Source organism: Sorex araneus, chromosome 2 (assembly GCF_027595985.1).
Source record: "Sorex araneus isolate mSorAra2 chromosome 2, mSorAra2.pri, whole genome shotgun sequence".
Classification (NCBI taxonomy): domain Eukaryota; kingdom Metazoa; phylum Chordata; class Mammalia; order Eulipotyphla; family Soricidae; genus Sorex; species Sorex araneus.
This window is the reverse complement of record NC_073303.1, coordinates 344,059,309-344,084,128: the sequence shown is the minus strand read 5'-3', so window position 1 is coordinate 344,084,128 and position 24,820 is coordinate 344,059,309. Positions and strand designations below refer to the sequence as shown.

At 33.7% G+C, this 24,820-nt stretch overlaps 1 protein-coding gene across 1 annotated transcript in view; it reads right to left on the bottom strand.

The window, feature by feature from the left end:
* Positions 1 to 24,820, bottom strand: part of ASXL3 (ASXL transcriptional regulator 3) — a 175,980-nt gene that overhangs the window by 105,392 nt on the left and 45,768 nt on the right. The window contains exons 3-4 of the mRNA XM_055127879.1: positions 3,624 to 3,732; positions 2,352 to 2,460 (exon numbers count right to left, since the gene is read on the bottom strand). Coding sequence (XP_054983854.1) covers positions 2,352 to 2,460; positions 3,624 to 3,732 — 218 coding nt within the window. The remainder of the gene's footprint in view (positions 1 to 2,351; positions 2,461 to 3,623; positions 3,733 to 24,820) is intronic.

Sequence of the window (24,820 nt, the reverse complement as noted above, 5' to 3'; positions counted from 1 at the left end):
GAAAAGGCAGGAAGAAATTCTGAAGAGCCACCCAATCCTAAGACTCTAGTCTAAGCAACCAAGGGCTCCTAAATTTCAGCTATTGTTGGTTTCCTCAGTCAAGTGAAAAGTACATAAACTGTCAAATCATTTGTGACAAAGTTCCTAAACTTGACCCCTGTTTTTCTCTCATTTCATGAAGGCAAATATACCATGTTATCTTAAAACCAATTTAATGCATTCTACTCTAAAATCACCTATCCATCTAACCTATTTTCTTTAGAACATCAAATCAAGCAGTATTTTTATCATAAGGTGAGTTCCTCCTCTACACCATCCTCACACAACCCTATCTTCCCTCACCTCCCCAAACAGCTAAGATTTCACGGATGTTGGTCTTAATTCCAATCACGCCTCAACTCTCTTGTTCTTATATCTTGCTTCATGATTACATCAGGAAAAACCCCAAGATCTATTTGAATCAAACTCATTAGCTCTGCTATACTTAGAAAATGGTTCTGAATAGCACAGAGAAAAATATACACCCATGCTCTCTCTGGTTTCAAATTAAATTCAAGTTTCATAGTCAAGTTTAGCAACTTTATGAGTATCCTTAAAGGGCTGGAGAAATAGTATAGAAGTTAAGGCATTTGCCTTGCATGACCACAGGTCAATCTCCAGGACTATGAGTGATACCCGAGCAGAGTCAGAAATAAACCCTAAACACTCTCAGGTATAGCCTTAAAAAAAAGTTTCCCAGTGCAAGAAGATTGTTGTCAAAGATGCTAATCTTCACTTTAACTCTCTATATACAAAAATTTTCCCTTCCTTCAAAGACCCTTACAAAAACTGTCTACAACTGTGGTCTCTAATTTCTCTTCTCTCATTCTCTTGAACTGTCAATATCCCCACAAAGTAAAATTCAAAGGTTTTTTTGGGATTCATTTTAGTTCCTAAATCAAAAGCATTTAACACATTTGAGTGACTTCCTTACAGAAACATTTTCTTCATTTGGTTTCCAGAATAGGAGCATGCCCCTACGACTGGCATTTACTTTCCATCTATTTTGTTGTTTCTATAATCTCTCAAATATCTTAAAATTAAAGAATTTCTAACTTAACTCTTGGGTCTCTTCTCTTTTCTATTTTAATGACACTAGTAATGTCATCAGCTTTTTGTCTTTAAATATCATCTGTAAGTGACTACTTCCAAATGTGTATCTCTAGCAAGATTTTTGCCATTAACTTAAGAAAGAGTCAACTTGATATTCTAAATGAATCTCACACTAAATATGCCCCACACAGATCCTGATGAATAAAACTTTATCCAAAACTCTCAGGGAACACTATTCACACTCAAACTTTGGACTCATTTCTTTATTTCATGATCACATAAAGTTCAGCAGTTCCTGTTGGACTACCTTCATTGATATCCAGAACCCAATACATTTCCTTCATGTTTTGCAGTAATTCCTTTTACTGAAACCTTCAGCATTTCATATATATCTGTATATATATGTATGTATATGTAGTACATATAATATATATACACACATATTCTTATATGTTTCTTGAGAAATATAAGTATGAATTAATATGGAGAGAACTCAGAAGTGAAAAACAGTCCATTAAAATTCAGAGGTGAAAAATGGTCCATCGAAATTGCTTTACAAAATTTACTTGCTTTACAAAATTTTTCACAAGAATTTCACTTTTTATGTGGTGAGGAATATTAACACTAAAATTAATTTACTGAAAGCAAACAAATGAAAAAGTTATCATAAATTCCTTATGATCAAATGAAATATCAGAGCATTCAGATATAAAACAGAAGTATTGTCAGCACCCACATCAATAAGCCTTTCTGGTCCTCACATTACAAGAGTATCTAAGAGAACAAAACTTAGATATTCACCTCCTTCAGGTTCAATGAATTGAGAACACTCCATGTATCATCCAGAGAATCCAAAATTGTTATGTTTTTAAAAAATGTTTGTGTTTTTGGGGGAGTCACACCTGGCGATGCACAGGATTTACTTCTGGCTCATGCACTCAGGAATTACTCCTGGCTGTGCTCAAGCGACCATATGGGATGCTGGGAATCGAACTCTGGTCGGCTGAGTGCAAGGCTAACGCCCTACCCACTATGCTATCACTCCAGTCCCTAAAAATGTTTTTATGTAAACAACTATATCCTTTTCTTTTAAGGGCATAAACTTTGATTCAAATTATTAAATGAAAAATTTTAACAGATGGAAAAACTAAAAAGAAATTTATACATATGGATGAAGAGGACTCAAATACTGAATTAGTGGAGTTTTGCTTAACTCTTAAGAGAATAGAATTAGGAATAATTGTTGAAATTCAACTTACCTCCATTTCCTTCTCCATTGCCATTGGCTTCTGCCATCTCTGTGCCATCCAGTTCAGACTCACAACCTAAATCCAAAGCACCATCACCTGGGCATGACGACTCCTCTTTCTATATTGTTGATGATGATTGACAGAGATAAATGTTAGCTACTGAAAATATTAAAACTACTTTTAATGTTCTACAATACTACCAGTTCACTGATATTTAGAATTTCAAAACAAATTCATTTTTCAGAGTCAATTCACTCCTTGAAGCAAAAAAAGAAAAAAAGCAAAACCAAAAGGTAATATGCAGGGGAAAGCATATTACTGAGGCAATATGCATATTACCACTTGCAAAAATAAAACTTTCTTCTGACATGTTATTTCCTTTTAAAAAGTGATTCTACATTTTTTCCTATGCAAAAAGTGACTTAACAACTCAGATTTTGAATTAGTAAATTAAGTACCAATTAGCTACAAAACTATGTGATATTACAAGTTTAATTACAAGATTAACTTGTGTTATTTTCTGAAACATACCCAGTGACAAAAAAAAATCTGTTTCTTTAGCTGGTATAATTTTTAGTATTAAAAAAGTCTTTCAAAAGAAAATGTATAAGAAATACTGATTCTACTTGTTCCAAGTTATGCACAATCTGAAGACTATCATAAGCTTTTATCCTCTAGAGTTTTACATCTGTGAAAGCATTTTTCATTCTAGATGGGAATGAAAATTAAACTAAAGCAATTCAGACTCAGTTTTTTTAATCCCCTTACTCTTACATAACAGACATACAGTATTGGAAAATTTATATGAGATAGTTAAATATTAAATAATTGACTTAAATTACCAAGTTTTTCAGAAGAAAGTTTATATATTTGTTATGTTTTTAAAAAGAGAAAGGCACACATACAGGTGTGAAGCTATATATCAATTAATGTCGCTAAGTCAAAGAGTTTATGGTTAACTGTGATCATTTATGCTCTTGGCTGATTGTTCATGGCACTCCTTTATGTAAAATTTTTTTAAATCAAGAATTTTAAGGAAGCCACAACTATTTCCATTACCATATGTTAGAGTAAAACCACAGATATGTTTACTTTAAAGAAAAACGTCATTGTTTATTCTTAATATGAAATCATTTTTAAGACATCTGAAAATACTTAAAAGGCATAGGGATCATTCTTCTACCCTTCACCCCAATCTAATTTGTTTACCTTCACATGTCTTTAAAAGTGCATGATATATCATAGTAACTTAGACAGTCATACGTAGAAAATCCAACTTACTTTGAGAGCATAGAGGCCTGACTTTCCAGGGATTTTGAAGAATGTTCCATCCCCTATTCGAGTGTTAGTATGAAGCATTGCATTCAGACAAGCTAATGGAGAAGTCCCACTAGAAAATAAAAGTGTGCAAAAATGAAGCAGTCTCAGATGCAGCTTCTGTGGCAAATTGTTCTCTTGGTCTCTCTCTCAAAAAAAAAAAAGACCCCCTCTCACATGCCTTTTTAAAATATCCTCCCAACCCGAAAACATCTACATTACAATAACAGGCCAGTCCAGTTTCACCAAAGTTAATCAGATGCATCTGTCTTATAGGCTTCAGGCAAAAAGTCTCCTGAATTGAAATTATCTTTCTATTCATAAAGCAACCAACACTGTATTTCAAAGAAACCCAAGACCAAATGTTTAAGTGGTATGATCTAAAAAATAATGCTATGAAGCCTCAGTTTTAAAATATTACAGACAACTTGATGGTTGCACTTGAATGATCAAAAACACCAAGTTCAAGGACAGCTCCATCCTATAGGTTGAATAGCAACAAAAGAATAATGGGAAATGAGGAAGCAACTGATTTGAAATTACAAGTACTTAAGTTATAGGACTGCATTTCTCAGATGGCCAAATAAAAATCTCTATATCTCTATCTCTACTTATATTTCTTACACAGTTTCTACAATGACATTTACTTACTCAGATTTGTCAAATAAAGAAGTGTTTGGGAATTCTGCCCAGCTAATACTATGCTCTGTTATAATGATGAAAGTGAGTAAATTATGAAATCAACTGAGTTTTTAAAAAAATAATACCAATGATTAAAATTATCAAAACAGATATTTACAAACATCACTAAAATGTATTTATGCACTCATAAAGGTGTTTATGAAATATATAATATGCATGTATTTCTAGGGTAGATTATAGAATCTACACTTTTTGTGTTTTATTTACAAGCTAATAGGTTAAAGACTAGAATTTAGAACTAGAATTAGCACTTTCTATTAGTTATGTTGTCATACGTACTATAATATATTAAGAATATCAATACTGGGCTGAACCACTATTCATTAAAAGTCCAACTCTATTCTACTCACCTCTAAGAGTTAAGTGTATGATCTAAAATATTATGGGACAAGGGAAACTTCAGCATATGAAACTTTCAAGTTTGAATTTTTAAGACAGAAACATAATTTTATGTGACTAAAAAAGAATTCTAATGTTACTTCACTTAGGAGAAAGAAAACTTACTGGTGAAACAAAAGAGTCAAATTTGCTGAGTTGCCAATATAATATACTTAACAGTACAAGTCAGCATGTATGTGTATCATGGTCAAAAGGGTTTGTAAGCATTATATTAATAATAAGATTGTATTATTTTAAGAAGCAGCTTTTCTGTGCCAACACGTCAATATGATTCCATCAGGTTTAACAAGAAGCAGGAGCCTTAATACAAACTTTTCATGAACAAAGCAGTTATAACACTAAAGTACATATGGAAATAATACTGTGTATTTATGTAACATCTTTGCCCATGAAGCATCTACAAACTTGGAGATCTCATTTTATTATATTTTTTCTTCAAAAGATGCTTTGCTGATAAGTGGACCAGGCACAGGCATACTTTGTAAAGTAAAATATATTCATTTCCCCAGAAATGTCTGCTCATGAATAAATTTTAAATAATGTTATACATGTTACAGTAAATCACTTCTATATATATGTATGTACATTTTACCATTTCATCAGTACTCTCCTCAGACTGAATAGACAATTTGAAGATGGTTATTATTATGACACATTTGTGGTGCTGCAATTTAGTAAGACTGACAGAAATACCAACTTTATATAGGGAGTTGGCAAGAAGTTGTTAACAGTACAAGTAAAATGAATCCTATAAATGATACAATGTCAACTTTAAGAACTACAACTTAATAATACAGCCCAGCTAATATTAAACCTCATACATTCTCCTTGTTCTTTATCCTTAAATTAAAAGGCACAACTCCAGAATTCAGAATTAAGACTATTAAAGACTACACAGATTTTAAAACAACTAAAATAAACCTGAACAAATATAATTTAACACCCAGTAATTTACATTTCCATTCTAAGGTACAGTAAAGCAAGATAATTGTAGAAGACAAATTGACAATTAAATACCAGTTTAATTCTATGCTTGTTGTAAATATGTTATAGGCACTCAGCTTCATAAATAAGCTCAGTTAAGCATGAATATACTATTAAGTTATACTGTGTAATAAGTCAATAAACTTAATATTTATTATAGAAATATTTAAAACTATGAAACTCAAAATAATATAATAAATTTCCAACTGCGAGCACTATAATTTTTCCAAATCTTTCCTAAGACAAAATACAAAATTTGTTTTACTTCAAAACTGCATAACATTTGCATTTTAAAAGAATTAAAATTCTGCAAACAAATGCAAATTTTACAACTCAAGTAACTGGCTGAACTAGTCACTGCTTTAAGCATATCACTTACATTTCTTTAGAGAAAAATTAATTATATGGTTCATTTTCTTTAAAAACAATAAAACATTAGCATCAAAAGAGCTAAGTGCCTATTAAAAAGTAGCTATATCATCCACTGTAGAATATTAGCAGGAAACATATTTGGAAAACTTATCTTTCATACCACCGACTTATTGCTATTATTCTCAACAATTTCATAAAATTTAGAAAATTTGGAATACTTTTCCTGAAGAAATTAATATCTTTATTACTGAAGAATGAAAGCATGCTACATAATTTTGTTATTTTATTTTATAAAAATTGATCAAACAGTACATCTTGGCTTGCTGATAAAGACATATATGCGGGTACATCTGAATCATATATGGCAGTGATTAATTTCAAGTTAATCACTTGAAGTTATGTATGAGAAAAGTTGAGGAAAGTAAACATTAAAGGCTTATATTTTTAATAATGTTAACACATTCTCCATTTCCTTCTGACATTTTTACCTCCAATTAAAAAAATGTTTCCTCTCAAAGGCTTATAATCTCAATCAGAATTTATAGGCTAATAATTCATTCTTTAACAAAAAATATATCTGTATATAGATATAAAACAATGAAACACTGATGTCACAAAAATACTTTTAAATTTTCAAATTACTTACTTTCTAAAAAGATGAGTAGAAGAACCGTGGCATCCGATATATAAAAGGGAACCCCCAAAAAAAGAGGAAAAAAGAAAAGAAAGTTAGTTTTACAACTTACAACAGAATTCTGTATCTTACTATCATAGTCAATAGAGCAATGCATGAGAAATACTAAACAGAGATTTGGCTGCTCATGAGGAAGAACAATCTGGGGAACTGTTATGAGAATGCAATTTTGACCTTCTTTGTTAATACTTCTATGTTTTCATTGCGTCAAAGTAACACATGCATTTTTATATAATAAAGTAATGAGAAATAAGTAAACAAGAGAGTATCTGTGCCCATTTCTTTCCTTCATTCCCAAGAACTGGGCCTCTCCTATACACCTGCCAGGGTGGACATACAGCTGATTCTACTCGTCTGTTTTCCTGCTCCATGCTGCTCTGTGGAGCCCTTCTGGTTTGTTTTCATTTCCCATACCCCCTGAAGCATAACAGGGGTGGAATTCCAAGGCAGGAGAGCAGGCATAATTTAAACTGTCTAGACATCAAAGAACCCCCAGAGATATGTTGCAGAGCCCCAGTGCCATGTGAACTACATAAAAACCATTGCTTTATCACATCAAATTGCTGACAGAATACATAACATTTAACTAATAGGGTACATTTAATGGAGGGAACGTACGTCCCATTTTAATAGTTTTTAAAATCTAGAAGAATACCTGGGGAATGTAATTAGAAGAATAAATGTAGACTTGATAAAGAAAACATCATAATTGAGGTCCTTCATTCCTTAATATATAAATTAATAATGCTTTTAAGATTTAATTAGTTCAAGTCTTTCACTACTTATTAATTAAAAATGTTGGATGAAAGCTATTTCTCATACTTCAAATATTAAATAAAGAGTATTAATAATGGAATATTAAGTAATTAGACCAGAACAATGTAGGTCTAAAGTTCAACAAATTTAAGAAGTAATCATTAAATTGCATTATTAGTTATTGTGATAAGGACTATTAATATAAATTAATAAAAACAATTATATGTTCACTCCCTTTTCAAAATAAGTATTATAATAGCTTTTAAGGGATGATAGCTTATGGAAGTATCTTAATTATAAAAGATAAGAGGAAATCAATCATTTGGGGTATTTCAGCTGATACTTTAGGTAATACTTTTGTTCTCAAATCTGATCTTTGAGGTCACTATGAGAATATTAAACTGTGCATTTAACTCTACATGTGTCAATTTCATACAAACAAAAAAAGCCTTTTAAACTATAAAAAATTAATAACACACAGTGAAATTTAACTATTTATGCATTTAAATGGCCACATCCTTAAAAACAGAGAATTAAACTAATTCTATCAGTAAATGACAAATACTCCTAAATACTGATGCACAATGCCTATATATCAAACAAATCAGTAACCTAGATGACTAACAGCCACTTCCCCAAAATCAAGCTAACTTATTCCTCTTGAGAAAAAAGTCCTTTAAATGACTGACAGTCCTTCATAATACATTTTCTGAATAATCCCAGCACATAAAAGCAACCAAAAAATTACTGTCAGCAATTTTGAAAATTTAGTTTGAAGACCAGTTTCCCAAACTTAGAGGACCACAGTTCTGCTGAGAATTGAAATATGTAATGAGCACTGACATATGAGTAATAACAAAGACTAAACCCTTAAAATTATAAAAATAAAAATAATCAGTGGGTCAAATGTAAAAGAAAATTACATTTTTCTGTGAAGAATATGAAGATTATTTTCAATGTTCAATATGTCCATAAGATAATGTTATAAATATAATGCTAGTAGTCTTTTATTAGATGGGGATACTGCTATAAGAAAATGTTACCAAAGAACATATCTTGTATAATTTCTTAAATTTAGAGAGCATTTCAGACTTCAAAATGAAAAATGTGTCTTTGATAGCATGGACATCATTAAAAGATATTCTTAGACCATAAACAGACTTTTGAGTTTAGATCTTTTGTCCACTTTATAGATAGTACCTAAGATATTACAAATAGTATATACAAATTCATATAGCATCTGCACAAAATTCACTTTTTATGTTAAGATAAAGTAATTCCAAAATAGGAAAATAAGGCCAAAAGTTTTCTTAGTATTGTTGAAAAATGCACCTATATGGAAATTATGAAATAGTCCTACAAATGTGTAAATCATATCAACTAAATTATCATTTTAAAGACCTGTAATTCTATATAAGATGTGAGATGGTTTTCTTTCATAACTGATATCAAGAAAGAATGTGTCAGTGCAATGAACAAATACTGGGCAATTGTTTTTCTACAACTATGCACAGCGTGACATAATATATTTCCGCTGCTATACTCAGAAAGACAATCGATGTAAGGAATATGGCTCAGTGGTCTCCAGAGCCAGTCAGCCAAAACTTCTAGAGCTAACTCTTTTACCAGCTGTGTGATTAAGAATTCAACGTCCTGGGTCTCAGGTTCTTCAACTACATAATGTGAATAATAAAAGTCAACATTTCACAGGGGATTATTCTAAATATTTTTGAATTAAAACACATAAACTGCTTAGAACTTTGATATACGATAAATGTTTTAAAAGTGCTAGCTATTATTCTTATTCTGTAATATGAACATCACTACTACTCTAACCCAAATCTAGAGCTACAAAAATGATAACTGGAAAATTTAAATAGTTCATCGGTAATGTAAAGAATTGCTTCAGGAAATTTTTTTATCTAATTTAATTTTCTCTCCACTAGAAAAACTAAGTAACTATATGGCAGTACCTATATTCCCATTCCATAGTCTTTCACATGTGAGAGATATTGGAAATAAAGTGAAAGTAGTGAAGAATTATAATAATAAATATTACTAAATTAACCACTTACTGAACATCTCATAATGTGGAAAGGGCTTTCACAACTTTTACTGTTTCTCATGAACCAGCATATAATGTAAGTCTGATTCTCAGCATATCAGTTAGAACTGCTGAGAGGTTAAAAACCTCAATGCAATCAAATAAAAACTACATGATCTAGCTGAAATAAATCTATGCTGGTTCCAGAACCCATATTCTTCCTAATATCCCACATTCTCTACTTAAAGTTGACTCCTCAATTTAATTAACCTTGGAAACTTAGCACTGTAGCACTGTCATCTATTGTTCATCGATTTGCTCAAGAGGGCACCAGTAACATCTCCATTCTGAGACTTGTTGTTACTGTTTTTGGCATAACAAATACACCATGTGCAGCTTGTCAGGCCCTGCTGTGTGGACAGGATACTCTCAGTAGCTTGCTGGGCTCTCCGAGAGGGACAGAGGAATCGAACCCAGGTCGGCCATGTGCAAGGCAAATGCCCTACCAGCTGTGCTATCACTCCAGTTCATAGAATTCTTACAACTCAAAAATGAAAAGACAATCCAATTTTAAAAATGGGAAAAGGATCTAAATAGAGTTTGGGGCCAGAGAGATAGTACAGGGTGTAAGGTGCTTGCCTTGCATGTGGCTAACCATGTGCTCCCACCACTGCATACAGTCCCTTGAGCCCACCCAAAGGGATCCCCGAGCTCAGAACCAGGAGTCAGCCTGAGCATAAACCTGAACATTACCAAGTGTGTTCCACAAGACCTTCCACAAGATCCAACAATCTTCCACAAGAGCCAATTCAGCAAAGACAAAGTACAAATAGCCAATAAGGATATGAAATGATGCTCAAAATTATAATGAGGACCAGAAAGCTCAAAGGGCTGAGTGCATGCTTTGCATGCATGTGGGAGGCCCAGGTTCGATCCCCAAACCACACGGATTCCTGAGCACAGCTGGGTATAATCCCTAAGAACAGAGCTGAGCCCCAAACCCAGGCATGACCCCAAACCCAACCGTTCCATACCAGAATGAAATAACCTCTTCATATCCATAAAGATCATAATAATTTTTAAAATGCAAATAGTAAATGATGTGGCGGTATAGGTAAGAATGTGCAGAAATAGGAATCCTCATACTCTGCTAGTGGGTATGTAAAATGGCTGAGGAATTTTGGGAAATAGTCTGATATCTCTTGAGAAGGTTAAATACAGAGCTACCGTGTATTTCAACATTCCAGTTCTAAGTATATACTCGAGAGCATTAAACAAAAGTGTTATATATGTGTTCAGAGAAACACTATCAAATAGACAAAAATGGAGACTTAAAAATGATTATTTGTTTCATGAAGGAAACACACAAAGAAAAGCTAAGCTATGACTGTTGGCTCTATTTTCACTCAAATTACTGGTAACAAGGACTCCAAAAGTAGATTTCAAATATTATTTTAAAAATAACACCTGGACCCCATAAGATGATGCTGTTGGTTATCTGTCAAAACTAAAGAATTTGAGAGAAGATAGTAGAGAATTCACACCCACAACTGAGATGTCTCTCCATAGAATTGTACAGCCAAAGAATAAAAACAATCCAACAGTTTCTTAAGCACATCATATGCATTGACCTAATCTTGAAATAAATTTATATTCTGACAGCACTTGGTACATAACAAAAATGCAGTCTAGATTGAACTGAAATCTCTGAATAGATATTTTGGTAAAGGACAAGAGACTCAGATGAAAAAAAGCCTTGAGGCATGTTGTATGACAAGAAAAAAATAACATTTGGAATTTAAATGTTATCCTTAGTTTATTCCAAGGAACCGACTGAGATATGATAGTGTGCAAACATTCTCCCCACCCCCAGACATAACCCATGCAGTGTCAGAGTTTGGGGGTGTGGATGGGGACTGAGTATCAGTGGTGCTTGTGAGATATTTCCCCAGTCCACATGTAGGGGCCACCACCAATGCCCACTGGTGGTCTTCAGGACTAAATACTATTTTTCCACCACTGCAATCTCAAAGAATGGTTTTATTTAAGTCCTAGGTATATATCCTCTGAAACAAAACTAGTTAATTTCATAAGGTGTATTTCATTTTATATCTCATATAAAAAAGGCATTGTAATTGAATCCGTATGATAAATGTCTCATATAAAAATGTAAATGTCTCTATTCTACTGTAGCTATTCATACACTCCTGTCTTGTTTCTAATGGCCAATACCGCAGCATTTTCATCAGCATTTCTAAGATGTGCTCTCTGGGGTATTAGACCTAAGTGATATTTAAAAAAATAAGTTTCAAATGAGTTTTGGAACATCAGCATACCGCATTCTTCTTTTTGCAAACTCACCAAATATGTACTAATGTTGTTGAAAAATCCTACTTAGTCAAGAAACCTACTTAACTAAGTGTTTCCTAAGAATACATAGCCAAAGAATCTTCCCATCACAATATTTTGCAATACCTATTACTATATGACAAGAAACATACTAGGAAAAATTCCCAACTATGTTAGTTGTTAGAAAAACTGTACCTAACGCTAATTTCACAGGAATATTTGATTTTATTGGTCAAATGCTTTAAAAATTATTTAAAAGGTATATAAAACTATGAAAAATAATGCAATGTAGTAAATTATGAAATGCTAGATACTTCAAATAGCAATGAAATGTATATTATTTTCTCTACCATTTAATCTTCTTCTTGACTCCCTTTTTCTTTTATTCAGTGACAGGGTATCGCCCTCCTTCTAATCACCCTGCATTAAAGCTTTCTCATAATTTTCAAATTAAACTGCCTCAACAAACTTTACCATACAATTTAATATTTACCTCATCAAAGAACCTGTGTGTCAAAAGATAGCTCAACAACCTCATACCTTGCCTTCGTATTTCTCAGCCCACATTCAGCTTATGCATTACTGACAGAACAACGTTACAATAAAAAAATTACAACACGGGGCTGGAGCAATAGCACAGCGGGTAGGGCGTTTGCCTTGCACTCGGCCGACCCGGGTTCAATTCCCAGCATTCCATATGGTCCCCCAAGCACCGCCAGGAGTAATTTCTGAGTGCATGAGCCAAGAATAACCCGTGAGCATCGCCGGGTGTGACCCAAAAAGCCAAAAAAAAAAAAAAAATTACAACACACTGCTTAATCTCCTCAAGCCATCAGTATATAAAATACCCTGGATTTTATATATGTATGTATGCATCAAATCATTGGTTTCCGCTCTCTACACCAAATAAAACACAAATTCTTCAAACCAATATAACATCCTTTACAAAAACACTTGACACCTACCGAATTTTTATCTTTTCTAACCCTCAGCTGGCTCTCTTAATTCGTAGATCCCTTTCTTCCATTCTGATCCAACTCACTGAATCACTAAATCCAACCCCACCTCCTTGTCTTGGCTTGCACTCTAACTGTAATCACCTAACTTTTCTAGCTTCATTTTACCATTCAAAAGCAAACATGTTTATCTACCACATGTAGTCTAGTGATCACAGATCTGCTTTCCCCAATTACAATCTCAACAGTTTGCATCTCTCTCCTCTCTTTTCATCAAAATTGTTTATGCTTCCACTTTACATTCCATGACTATTCCCAAGTCTGAGCTTCCCATAGCAGACAGACACATATTTAAGTTTGTATTGCATGGCATGCAGTGCCAAACAACTCAAAGGGTATTTGTTGAAATGAGTTTAATGACTGCTATGAAAGCATTTACAAACATGGATTTGGGGACATAAAGCTTCTGCAATGAACCATCATCAATAATCTATTAAACTCATGTCTGCAGTCACCTGTGTTGAACCCTTCTATGACCAGAGGCTACAGTGAATTTCTTATCCTTTCCCTTAGGGCATTTTTCCCCTTTAGTAATATGATTCCAGTTCAGTTATCAATGCAATGGCCCCAATTTTCCCACAGGAAGGCGAGCCATATTAAATTGTCTGATTAAACAGTAGACATTTGAGAATTTTGGGGAGAACTAACACAAAAGTAAAAACAGCGCACAGATATTTTTTTCAGAAGGAATATAAGATGTAATAGTACAAAAATGATTAGATGGCACCCAGCTCTATCCCCAAAAGAAATAGAACCCCTTCAGAATAAGTATAATCAAAGAAAGAATAAAAAAAATGGAAAGTAAAGGTGTGGGGTAGAATATGAAAACAATATCACTTGAACTCCTGCATTGTCTAGTTATGGTAGGATCAACCTATCAGATGTCCAAGTTAAAGTAATGAATTCCATGCTTATTTTATTTTGACATGACTAGTAAAGATGCCAAATGACTTCTACAGAATGACCTCATTTTTCTAGGTCTCAATTTCTTACCTAGAAAATGATGAGTTTAAAATGGGTATGTTTTAAAGTTCTACTAATCCCTTTCAGTTATGGCTTTAAGAGCAATTTATAATAGTTCAACTCTTGGATTACTGTTCATTGCTGTGCTGCTTGCCTTCACACTTTCTTCATCTAATCAAGGGCCCCTTGTCTTCACCCCCAAAAAACTACTAATTCCCCTCTCCAGTTGATAATGATGGCTCGTGAACTTCTGTGGCATTACAGCCCATCCTCAGAACAACGTGCAGCTAACACCATTTCATAGCTTTGGCAACCAGCTGTCTTCGTTAGGCTTGTATTGCCCCAGGACTCTCAGAAAATGTTCAGGAAATGTTGATAGAGCAACATTTCACAATTTACAAAGCAGAACAATATTGGAAATCTAGCCATAAAAAATACTGGTTGAGTTTTGTCCAGAAACAGGCACTATTCTACTCTCTGAATAAAAGATGCTCTATACAGAAAATAATCTATACTCTAGTGAGACTATAAACTGACACACTGACTTGGAAAGACATGCGACAATAACTGGTGATAAAACCAAGAATGTATACTCTACAGATCAACAATTGTACTTGGTACAGACCCAGAAAAACTCATTCACGTTCACAAGGAGACATCGTTGCTTTACTAGAAAATAAATATCAAGTACTCATTAAGAATTTACAGGTACATACATATTTACCTATATAATTTTGTTTGTCATTTTTGGGGCCATACTCAACTATGCTCAGGGACTGCTACTGGCTCTGTGCTCAGGGATCACTCCTGGCAGGCTTGAGAGACCATACAGGGTACCGGGGATTGAACCTGGGTCAGATGCATGCAAAGCAAACACTCTGTCTGCTGTACTATCTCTCCAGCCTCTGTGTATTCATTTTTAATGGCAAAATTCTTGTTTCAATTTATTTATTTATTTTCTCTTTTGGGGAAGGCGGGGGACAGATCCAGGGTTTTTCAGGGACTATACCTGGTTCTATGCTCAGAAGTGACCTGTGGTAATGCACAGGGGATGCTATGTGGTACTGAGAATTTGAACTTGAGTTGACCTCATGCAAGGCAAGCACCTTACCTTCTCTACTATCTACTCTCCAGCCCAGTGATAAAATTCTATAGTGTACAAATATACAGTAAGTTTATGCTATAGCTTCGAGGACAATGAGAAGAAAATCAAAGGAACTCTTAACTTGTTTCAGCTAGTCTTTACTTAAAGCGAATATGAAGCAAATAGTGTTTACTTCAGCGGAGTTTGTTGGTATATGGTATATCTTGGTAGCTTCAATTTTTTTTCAAAACAGAAAGAAAAGGTTTATTACTGAGTTTTCTTGCTACTTTACTTAATTTATTTCTCTTTAGTTTCACTAGATTATTCCCTATTTCAATTTATATTTAAGGGCTGGAATGATAGCACAGCCAGTAGGGAGTTTGCCTTGCACGCGGCCGACCCACGTTTGATTCCTCTGCCCCTCTCAGAGAGCCCAGCAAGCTATGGAGAGTATCACACCTGCATGGCAGAGCCTGGCAAGCTACCCGTGGTATATTTGATATGCCAAAAACAGTAACAAGAAGTCCCGCAATGGAAAAGTGGTGCCCGCTTAAGCAAGGGGATGACAGTGATACAGTGAATCTATATTTAAACATAATTTTCTAGACCAATCCATACACAGAAAAATTATAATAAAATATGAAACTGAGTCAAACATAAAGGCCATCTTTCCCCATCCCACTCATTATATCACAATATATTTTTAAAAACTATTATATTTGCTTTCAGAGATTTTCCTATTTATATTAACATGGCCCCCAAAATGAAAAAAAATAAAATTATCAAATTATCAAAAATCAAAATTATCAAAAATATGTCAAACTATATTTATTGCCTTTAATTTGTTTCAACATAAGTGAAAGTATTCCACGTACTCTAGTAAATACATGCATTTTAACATAACATGATTCAGAATTACTGCTTGGGTAATAACCTCTGGTAAGCCAAAGGCATGTAGAAGGTTCTTTATGAAAAAGTAAAAACTTGAGTGAGAGTATAGTGGGTAGAGTGCTCGACTTGCATGTGGCCGACCTCGGTTGGATTCCTGGCATCCCAGATAGTCCCCTGAGCACTGCCAGGAGTAATTCCCTAGTGCAGAGTGAGAAGTGATCCCTCAGCATCCCCAGGCATGACCCCAAAAGACAATAAATAAATAAGTAAAAGCGAATAGGCACTTACAAATAATATTAATAGAGAAAATTCATGACTTGGTTGATTATATTCCAAAAGTTAACTATAGGAGAAAATGTTTTTGAGATTGAAAAAATGAAAGATTTCTATAAAGGGTTTTATTATTCCTATGAAGGGTCTTATAAAAATTTAAGTCATAATCTTAACTTTAGAATATGATTATTATAGAAGCTAGAATAAGTCTCAACATTCATACATAGGAGTAGCCTATAACAGAAAATTATCTAGAAAATCTTGCCAGTGGGAACTTATTTTAAAGGAGTTTTTTTTTTTAAGTTCTTATTTTTTAAACAAGAACATTACTAAGTATCTGCCAACTGAAGATTTAAAAGTATTCAAACTTCCAGATTCTTTTAAAAAAATTATATTTCCTTTTAGCTTTTTTAGAAAAAAAAATTTACTTAAATATTTGAATTCAGTATTTAATTTTATAATATATAATTTATCCCATCATATATATCATATAAAATAATTTAAAATATTCTATCAACTTGTTTCAAGTCTGTTATATTTTTAAATCTAGCTGAAATTTAATGTGAGGGGGAGTTTTGTTTAAATGGAAATTCTGAGTCAATACCAAACATTAAAAAATAATATTTGGATAGAGCCAGGAACCATCACTTTTCTGAAATATTTCCAAAGATTCTAACTTTAGCTGAAATTTAAGAAACACTGATATAAGAATGCTAACATTTAGATTATGTATCTTGTTTTGTAACTAAAACAGTATTGATAGAAGTATTTTAGTGTATGTAACACTTTTTTTCATATTCAATAATGCTTTGAGATAGGCTTGAAGAAGTGTCAATATTAATTCATAGATATGTTTTGCAAAGACCTTTTGTGAATATCAACTGTCCTCTTAAATAGGTTGTTTTAATTTCCTCTTGGACCCATAATGTATAAGAAACATCATTTAAAATGAAGATAAGTTAAATAAACTGATTTGTTAAGTAAGCTAGAAAATAATATTCAATGGGTTATTTTACTTTATATGTCTGTGATTACAAGTAGAGCTATATTTATTACTTTGTTTTATGCACCAGAAAGGCCTATGTTCATATCCTTTGACCATACTGCTTTCAAGACATCATTTTCCCCATAATTGCTTTAACTACCACTTTATATAATACCTCTAGTATAATTATAAAAAATTAATAATTTTTTCTCCAATTTCACTGTAATATTTTGGTTTTGATATGAAGACATAGAAAATTTTATAAAGTCAATTATGTTCCTCTTTTAAGGCTTATTTTACAGTTTTTAGATGTGAAAAGTAATTTCTCTCTCAAAATTTTACCTAAATGATGGGGCCGGAGTGATAGCACAGCGGGTAGGGCATTTGCCTTGCACACGGCCGACCCGGGTTCGATCCCCGGCATCCCATATGGTCCCCCAAGCACTGCCAGGAGCAATTCCTGAGTGCAGAGCCAGGAGTAACCCCTGAGCATCGCTGGGTGTGACCCAAAGAAGCCAAAAAAAAAAAAAAATTTCCCTAAATGATAGATCCAAAAATTTCCCAATTTTCCAATGATATATTTTACATTTAAATGTTTTTCCTCTTTTTAATCCTCCAACATATAGAACACAATTAACAAACCATATGCCCAATAAACATTTATTATCTTAAAGACTTTTTTTTTTTTTTAGCTCAGAAAACAGAGTTCCCTGTCCATTACTTCATTTCAGAGTCATCTTCCTACCCCTTTTCTGCAAAAGACTCTGGAACTATTTATCAGAAATTCCTTAATCAGCAGAATGTTAAAAGAATTCTGCTCAGTCTTGATGGCTTTGGAAAAATTTTACCTTTAAATGTTTGATTAAAATGTTTAAAAGTAAACTGACTATGACTATTAAATTTGGCATTCATATAACAAGACAAATGTTAATTTAGTTTTCTTACATCTTCTTCCTCTTTGTCCACTTTAATTTTTAAGGTAATTTAATCATAGGTAAATATGTTCTTTGATCAGAAGTGGTGCTATAAATTTTAATATAACTTTATGCAATAAAAACTTTGTAAAATTAAAACATCATAGTTACTTGGGATGGCATAAAACATGGTCAAAAATTAAATATAGAGTTTAAAATTTTATAGAGGGCCTACATTGTCCTATTAAAAATATATATGATTTGAGAATAGAAAACACACACAAAAATCCCAATTAAATAGAGCAACCTTCTCTTCCTCAAATACAGTACTTGACAATTAAAAATACATTCAAAAATCCACTAGTCGGACCTAAAAGTAATTTAATAAACCTTGTTCTTGGTTTAATATTACCCTCAGGGAAATATGAATCATAAGAGACATTACAGTAGAAGCAGAACTTGCAGAAATGCTATTTTGCTGTAAGCCATATTAATATTCTTCAAAAATAAAGAAGCAGTAAAATAAAGACAATGGTTAAATCAATGCAAATGTTAAAAAAAGAGAATAAATAACCATTTTAAGCTAATAGTTTTTGAAAACTAGAAAATTACATATACATGTTACTATATTGATATTTATGTATTACCTCTGTTTTACAGAAATAAACATCTTCTTTAGGAAAAAAATGCGCATATTGATGACCCATGGGAGAAATGTATCTTTAGACAAAGCAAGATTTCCCGCATATTATTTCACAGCAATATCAATGTTTCACCTAGGAACACCAGACAAAAACTCCGGCAACAAAATGGGGTAAAAATACAGAAAACTGGTAGCCAAAGAAATAAATCGGGTAAATTTATTTTAAATCTGGAACATCATTTATTTGACACACTAGATGGAAACTGATTAAATAGTTGCTGAAACTATAGGGAACTATCTATATTTATGTAATGGTAATAGAAATGTTCTGCCTTCATTTGTCAACGTTTCTAAAAACAAAACTTGGCATATCATGTCCTTTGGACATTTTGGCAAACATCTCATTAAGTAAGCACAACTCCAACCTACTCATTTAGCATGAATTAATATTCTTGAGGTTTTATATAGCCACTTAAAAGCTTTCAGGAAATAGTTCTTCGATACACCTGCCACCTAATTCCATGAAATCAATATTTCACTTAAGCTAAGTCAGGAAATATTAAGGTTCTGAATTCAATAATGACTGTTACCTCGTGAATTGCTCCTAGGTAAAACACAACATTGAAGCTGAAAATAATTTAAAGAGTTTCACATCCTTTGTTACAGGAGGGGGCTATTTTTAAATGTCCATTAAAATAATAATGACGTGTTAAATTAGCATAACAGTAACTTCTTCAATATATTATACAGGACCTTTCTACCTCCAAATGACAGTTTATGAGCAAAGAAACAACAGCAGTCTCTCTGGCTATCCAGGAAATTCATTTAACAGTAAGAGACACTTGCCAATCAATATGAAAAAAGGAAACTGATAATATCGATCTAAATGTCATCTAAAGATGAAATCAACTACTTACTAAAATCCAGCTATATTACCATTTAAACTACACAAAAAAGTTCACCACATCTTCAGTCATAAGTGTGTTATAATGGAAAGCTAAAGTTCCACACAGAAATGTTTTACAGACATCTTTTTTAAAAATAGCGTGCTAACAATAACACCTGGTATTAGTCTTCAAATACTATCTGTCCTGAGATAATTACTAGCTACCTGCTTGACTTCCATGCACTTATCCTTAGTTTCCTACAATTCAACTTGGGGTATCATTACTTCATTTTCAAAACAGAAAATGAACAAATGTCCAAACAAAGAGATAAAATCTGAAATTCAAAAGTGCTTCATCTTTTAAATGGCAGATTTTCTGATAATCCTAAAATTGTTCCTTTTGTCATCTATATTATTCAAAGTTTTAAGAAAAGTGGAAAATTTCAAAACAAAGAATTTACTGGTAAAGTCCTACATCTTTCATTTCCTTCTTGATTTGTTATGGCTTTTAATGAGCATTTGTTTTCCTTTTTCCATTTGGATCCACACTTCAAGACTAACATCAGTCTTTGGAACTAGCTGACACAGACTCAAATACTAGTTCTTCCCCTTTATCTATCTGAAGTTAGGCAAGATAAATAATGCTCAACATAAATTTCCTCGTGAGTAAAATTAAGAAACAACACTTCTCAATATCACTTTAGGATTAAATAAGCTGCAATCAAAATAAAAGAGAAAGAAACGGCTTCACTCAGTGTCTGATACATAAACGTTAGATTCTTGACCCTTTGTCAAAATTGCTTCAGCAGATAGTTCTGATATTTACAAACACATACACTGTGTTTCTTCTTCTTTGTTTGTACCCTATTCTTAGACCTAATGAACTCCCTCCATGTTCAACTCTCACTGAGCTTTTCATTACCTTGAAGGAAAAATAGGTAAAATAATACTAAGTATTTAACAGTCAAGAAGAGGCACCAAGTTTCTAAAGTACAAGTTCAAAATGGAAGAATCTCTGCCATATGCCCTTTAAAAACATGAAATGCTTGAGCAGTTAAAGGAGATGAATCGATAGCATTTATACTGTGAAACTCCTTAAAAGTATGACCCAATTTGATTCTTAGTAAAATAGGGCTAGAATAGTCAAGTGCTCTCCGTGAAGATAAAGCAAAACACTCACTGAGAAAAATCAGCCATCACCCTCAAGAATATTTATTCATGTTGCCAGGCTACTTTGCACAAAAGAGCTTGAGGCAAAAGGGTGAACAAGCTGACTACAACTTCTGCAAGAAAGATCATGGAGAGCAGTCAACATTCACATGGAAGAAGGCTCCAGATAGACAGAAGAAAGGAAAATAAAACATTTCTATCTAACATTGCAATAGGATTTTCATGTGTGGATTATTGTTTAGAGAAAATATAGCCACAGTTTAAACAAATTGTAACTTAGAGAAGTTAGAAAGCACACCATTGCCTCCTAAATTGTCACTTTCCAACACATCACACTTTCTCGGTTTCGATTCTAGTCTACACCATCACACTAACGAAACAGAAATAACATGTGTGAGCGACATCAATCTGGAATCACTCTGATAACCTTCTACACAGTCATTCAAGTCACACTGCCTGACCTTCAGGTGTCCAGTTGTCTTCTCATACCCAATAAACATGAACAGAGGAATGAGTGACAACCATGGGGTTCCATATGGGAAAACCCTCAATGTCCATTTTCACCCGACATCACTAGCTGGTACCTACCCGGAAGGAATGAACGGAAACACTCCAATGCAATCCCAGCCACTCTTGCTAGTTCAAGCATTCGGTTCAGCATCACCTCATGACCAACACGAAAGCAGCTGAGGCTCTAATATAATCATCATGGAAAGTTGTCCCAAATCCTTCATTCGAGGAAGATCCTTCATACACACCAACGCTGTCTCCAAGCCATGCCGGGGTCTGAAACCAGACTGGAAAATATTATATATGTGTATATAAGGTAAAACTCCCACAAACCACTCTTCTTCTACTATTTTTATTTGCAGCTGCTCAATCCATCCTATAGACATATAACTTTCTATATGTCTACATATATATAGCCTTCTCAGGTTAAAAAAATAAACATTCAAAGAAAGATCCTTTCCATAGTAGAAGGTAAACTGAAAATACATGAAGACCTGGTGCTGCCTGGTAAGGTAGTTGAGGCGGTTCCATATGGAACATACTTTGTCCTGAAGGGAAGAGAGAAAACACAACATTGATTTTCCAAGGCTAATCTTCTAAAGTTGGTGTACAGGATCAAACTATTCCAGTATTCTTTGAATTAAAAATAAATCCTTGACTTTTTCAAGAGATGGGAAGCCATAACATATTAATCTGAAAGCTCTGGTTTCCATTACCCAGTATGTCTTCCCTCATGAGTAGGCATCTAACTAGAATCCTCTTGACCACATTGTCAGACTGGGCTGATTACACAGCTCTAGACTGAATGTTCTTGCTCATTATGCAAACAAAACCAGGAACTTTTGAGTGATTAACAACTTTAAATGATCAGAATAATTGAAATATAAAAACATGAGCAATGGAAGCCCAAAGAGCTATTATACGTTTAAAAAGAAAAAACAAACCAATTTTATCATTTTTTTCCTCACATTTCAATGCATAGAATTTTAAGAAACAAAGTGATAGATACTATACAGAGTACTCAAAGTTTTTAACTGATTATACAAATGTCCTACTTTTATCTTTGTAAAATCTATAGGTGTTTCTTTTTTTCTTTCCCTTTTCTCCAAAATACCAAAAACTAGAACTTTTAATTCCAGCATGAAATTTTACCAAGTCTCTCTATTTCCTGAATGTCTAAAATAAGATTAAATGTATTAAATCACTGCAGCTTTATTTTCTATGCAGTTACCCTAAATTACTATTTGCATCACCAGAATGGCTATCTATAAAACTGCTTGTCAAATGTAGTCCATGTAAGATTAATAGAATTTGGTATTCACTGCTCTGCCAACCGGAGTCCTCATCCCATTCCTGTCAGTTACATTTAGTGTGTATTCACAGGAAAAAGCTTAGAAATATTGATCTCATGTACAGCCTCCCTTACCCACTCAGGATATATGTACATCCCCAAGTCAATTATTCCACTGATGTCAAATACCCAAAAATCATTAGACAGATCTTTATCTGAAATTTATACCCATAGTCATTATTATTTTCTGAATACTCTCCAGTAACGACTACATTTCAAAAAAAGTGACAAGTCTTTCATAAGGATAATGAAAAATATTCAAGAAATAGTCTAAAGGGATAGAACATTTGAGTTTAAACTTAAGAGTATACTTAATGCAAAGAAATGTATAGTATTTTTCTTTCTAAAATATTAGGTCCTCATATTTGATATACCCACCTAACATCTGATCATATTATAGCTAGCATAAGTGTCTTCTCAAATTATCTTTTGATCAGATATTGGGTAAAGATGTCTCTGAGTAATATATGCTGAACCAAAGATTTGATGGGAGTCTGCTATAACCTAGGAACTATACAGGACACACAAATATAAGAAAGATGCAATATAGATATCATAAAATTCATGGTTTAATTGGAAGACAGACATGAAAACCAAACCGATAGAGATAAAGACCACTGAAAACTTCTCTCTAACTACACAAATATGCCTAGAAACCATAGGAAAATGTTTTCTAGGGAAAGTGACAATCTGAATCTTAAATGGTGAGTATTAAGATAGCACTTGAATAACCATCAGTAGGCATGATCATATGTGTAATTTAACAATATCTTGGACATCAGATCGCTAATCGAAACACAAAATGTTATGTCCTATGTGAAAGACACAAATCTATTCCAGCATAATGGAAAAGTACACTACAGACATCCAGTAAATATTATGCAAAGGCTAGGAGGACCTTAATGACTGAAGCACACCACAAATGACGACATAGATTTTTTAAATAATTGCCCATATAACTAAAAGCAGGCCCCTCAGAAAAGTGCTTGTGTTAACTAAAATCCATTCTTCAGTTTTGTTATTTTTTATGGGAGGGTATGAAATTTTCTTCTTTGTGCAGCTTTATAATCAAATTTCAAAATAAATCTGGTGGTAGTGTAAATATACGGAACATAATGATACATCTTTCTCGTCCCCCAAAACTATACTGACTAGATCATTGGCTAGAGTGCTAATTTTTATTTTTAATTTTTATAGCGGCCATACCCCATGGTGCTCAGGGGATCCAAAGACCTTTCTCAGCACTGTTCAGTCCAGCATTACTGGGCTTGGAGATCGTCAAGGCTTAGCTGCATAGTGGATCAGGCAGTGCCAGGGACAAAACTCCAGGCCTCGCTCATACCCAGCATGCACTCCACCATACTGTGCCATAACCCCAGCTCCAGAATCTTGCTTATTCGTACACTTAAGTTAAAAGGATGGGATATCAATGCAAATGCTGCATCAATACTATACATCCAGAGGTGAGCATAGCATAAACATGAGAACTACCTAGAGAAAAATATACCTTTAAAATGAAAAATAAGATCATCTCAAAGAATCTGACTTTATAACATAATACTCATAATAAGTGCTAGCACTGCAGCACTGTTGTCCCATTGTTCATAGATTTGCTCAAGTGGGCACCAGTAACATCTCCATTTGGAGACTTGTTACTGTTTTTGGCATATCGAATACACCACAGGTAGCTTGCCAGGCTCTGCCGTACCCCATGGTGATCTGAGGACCCAAACACATTTGGGGATACTCTCAGTAGCTTGCCAGACTCTCCGAGAGGGACGGAAGAATCGAATCCGGGTCGGCCACATGCAAGGCAATTGCCTTACCTGCTGTGCTATCGCTCCAGTCCATATAAGTGGTATAATGGGAAAATCCCTGAAGCTTCAATCCCAACATTTGTCATTTATGCCATATGTCATACTAGAAAATAAGTCAAAGGGAACAGAGAGGCAGTACATGGGTAAAGTGCTTGCCCAGCACATGGCCAACCCAGCCTCAATCCCTAGCTGGCACTGCATATGGTCACCCAAGCACCACCAGGTGTAAGCTCTGAGCAAAGAACCAGGCGTAAACCCTGAGTGCAAAGCCAAGTGTTGCCACAAATGCCCTAACAAGCAACCAAGCCTCAGCTCAAGTTTAAGATATTATTCATTGAACCTGAGTTATCAGTGAACT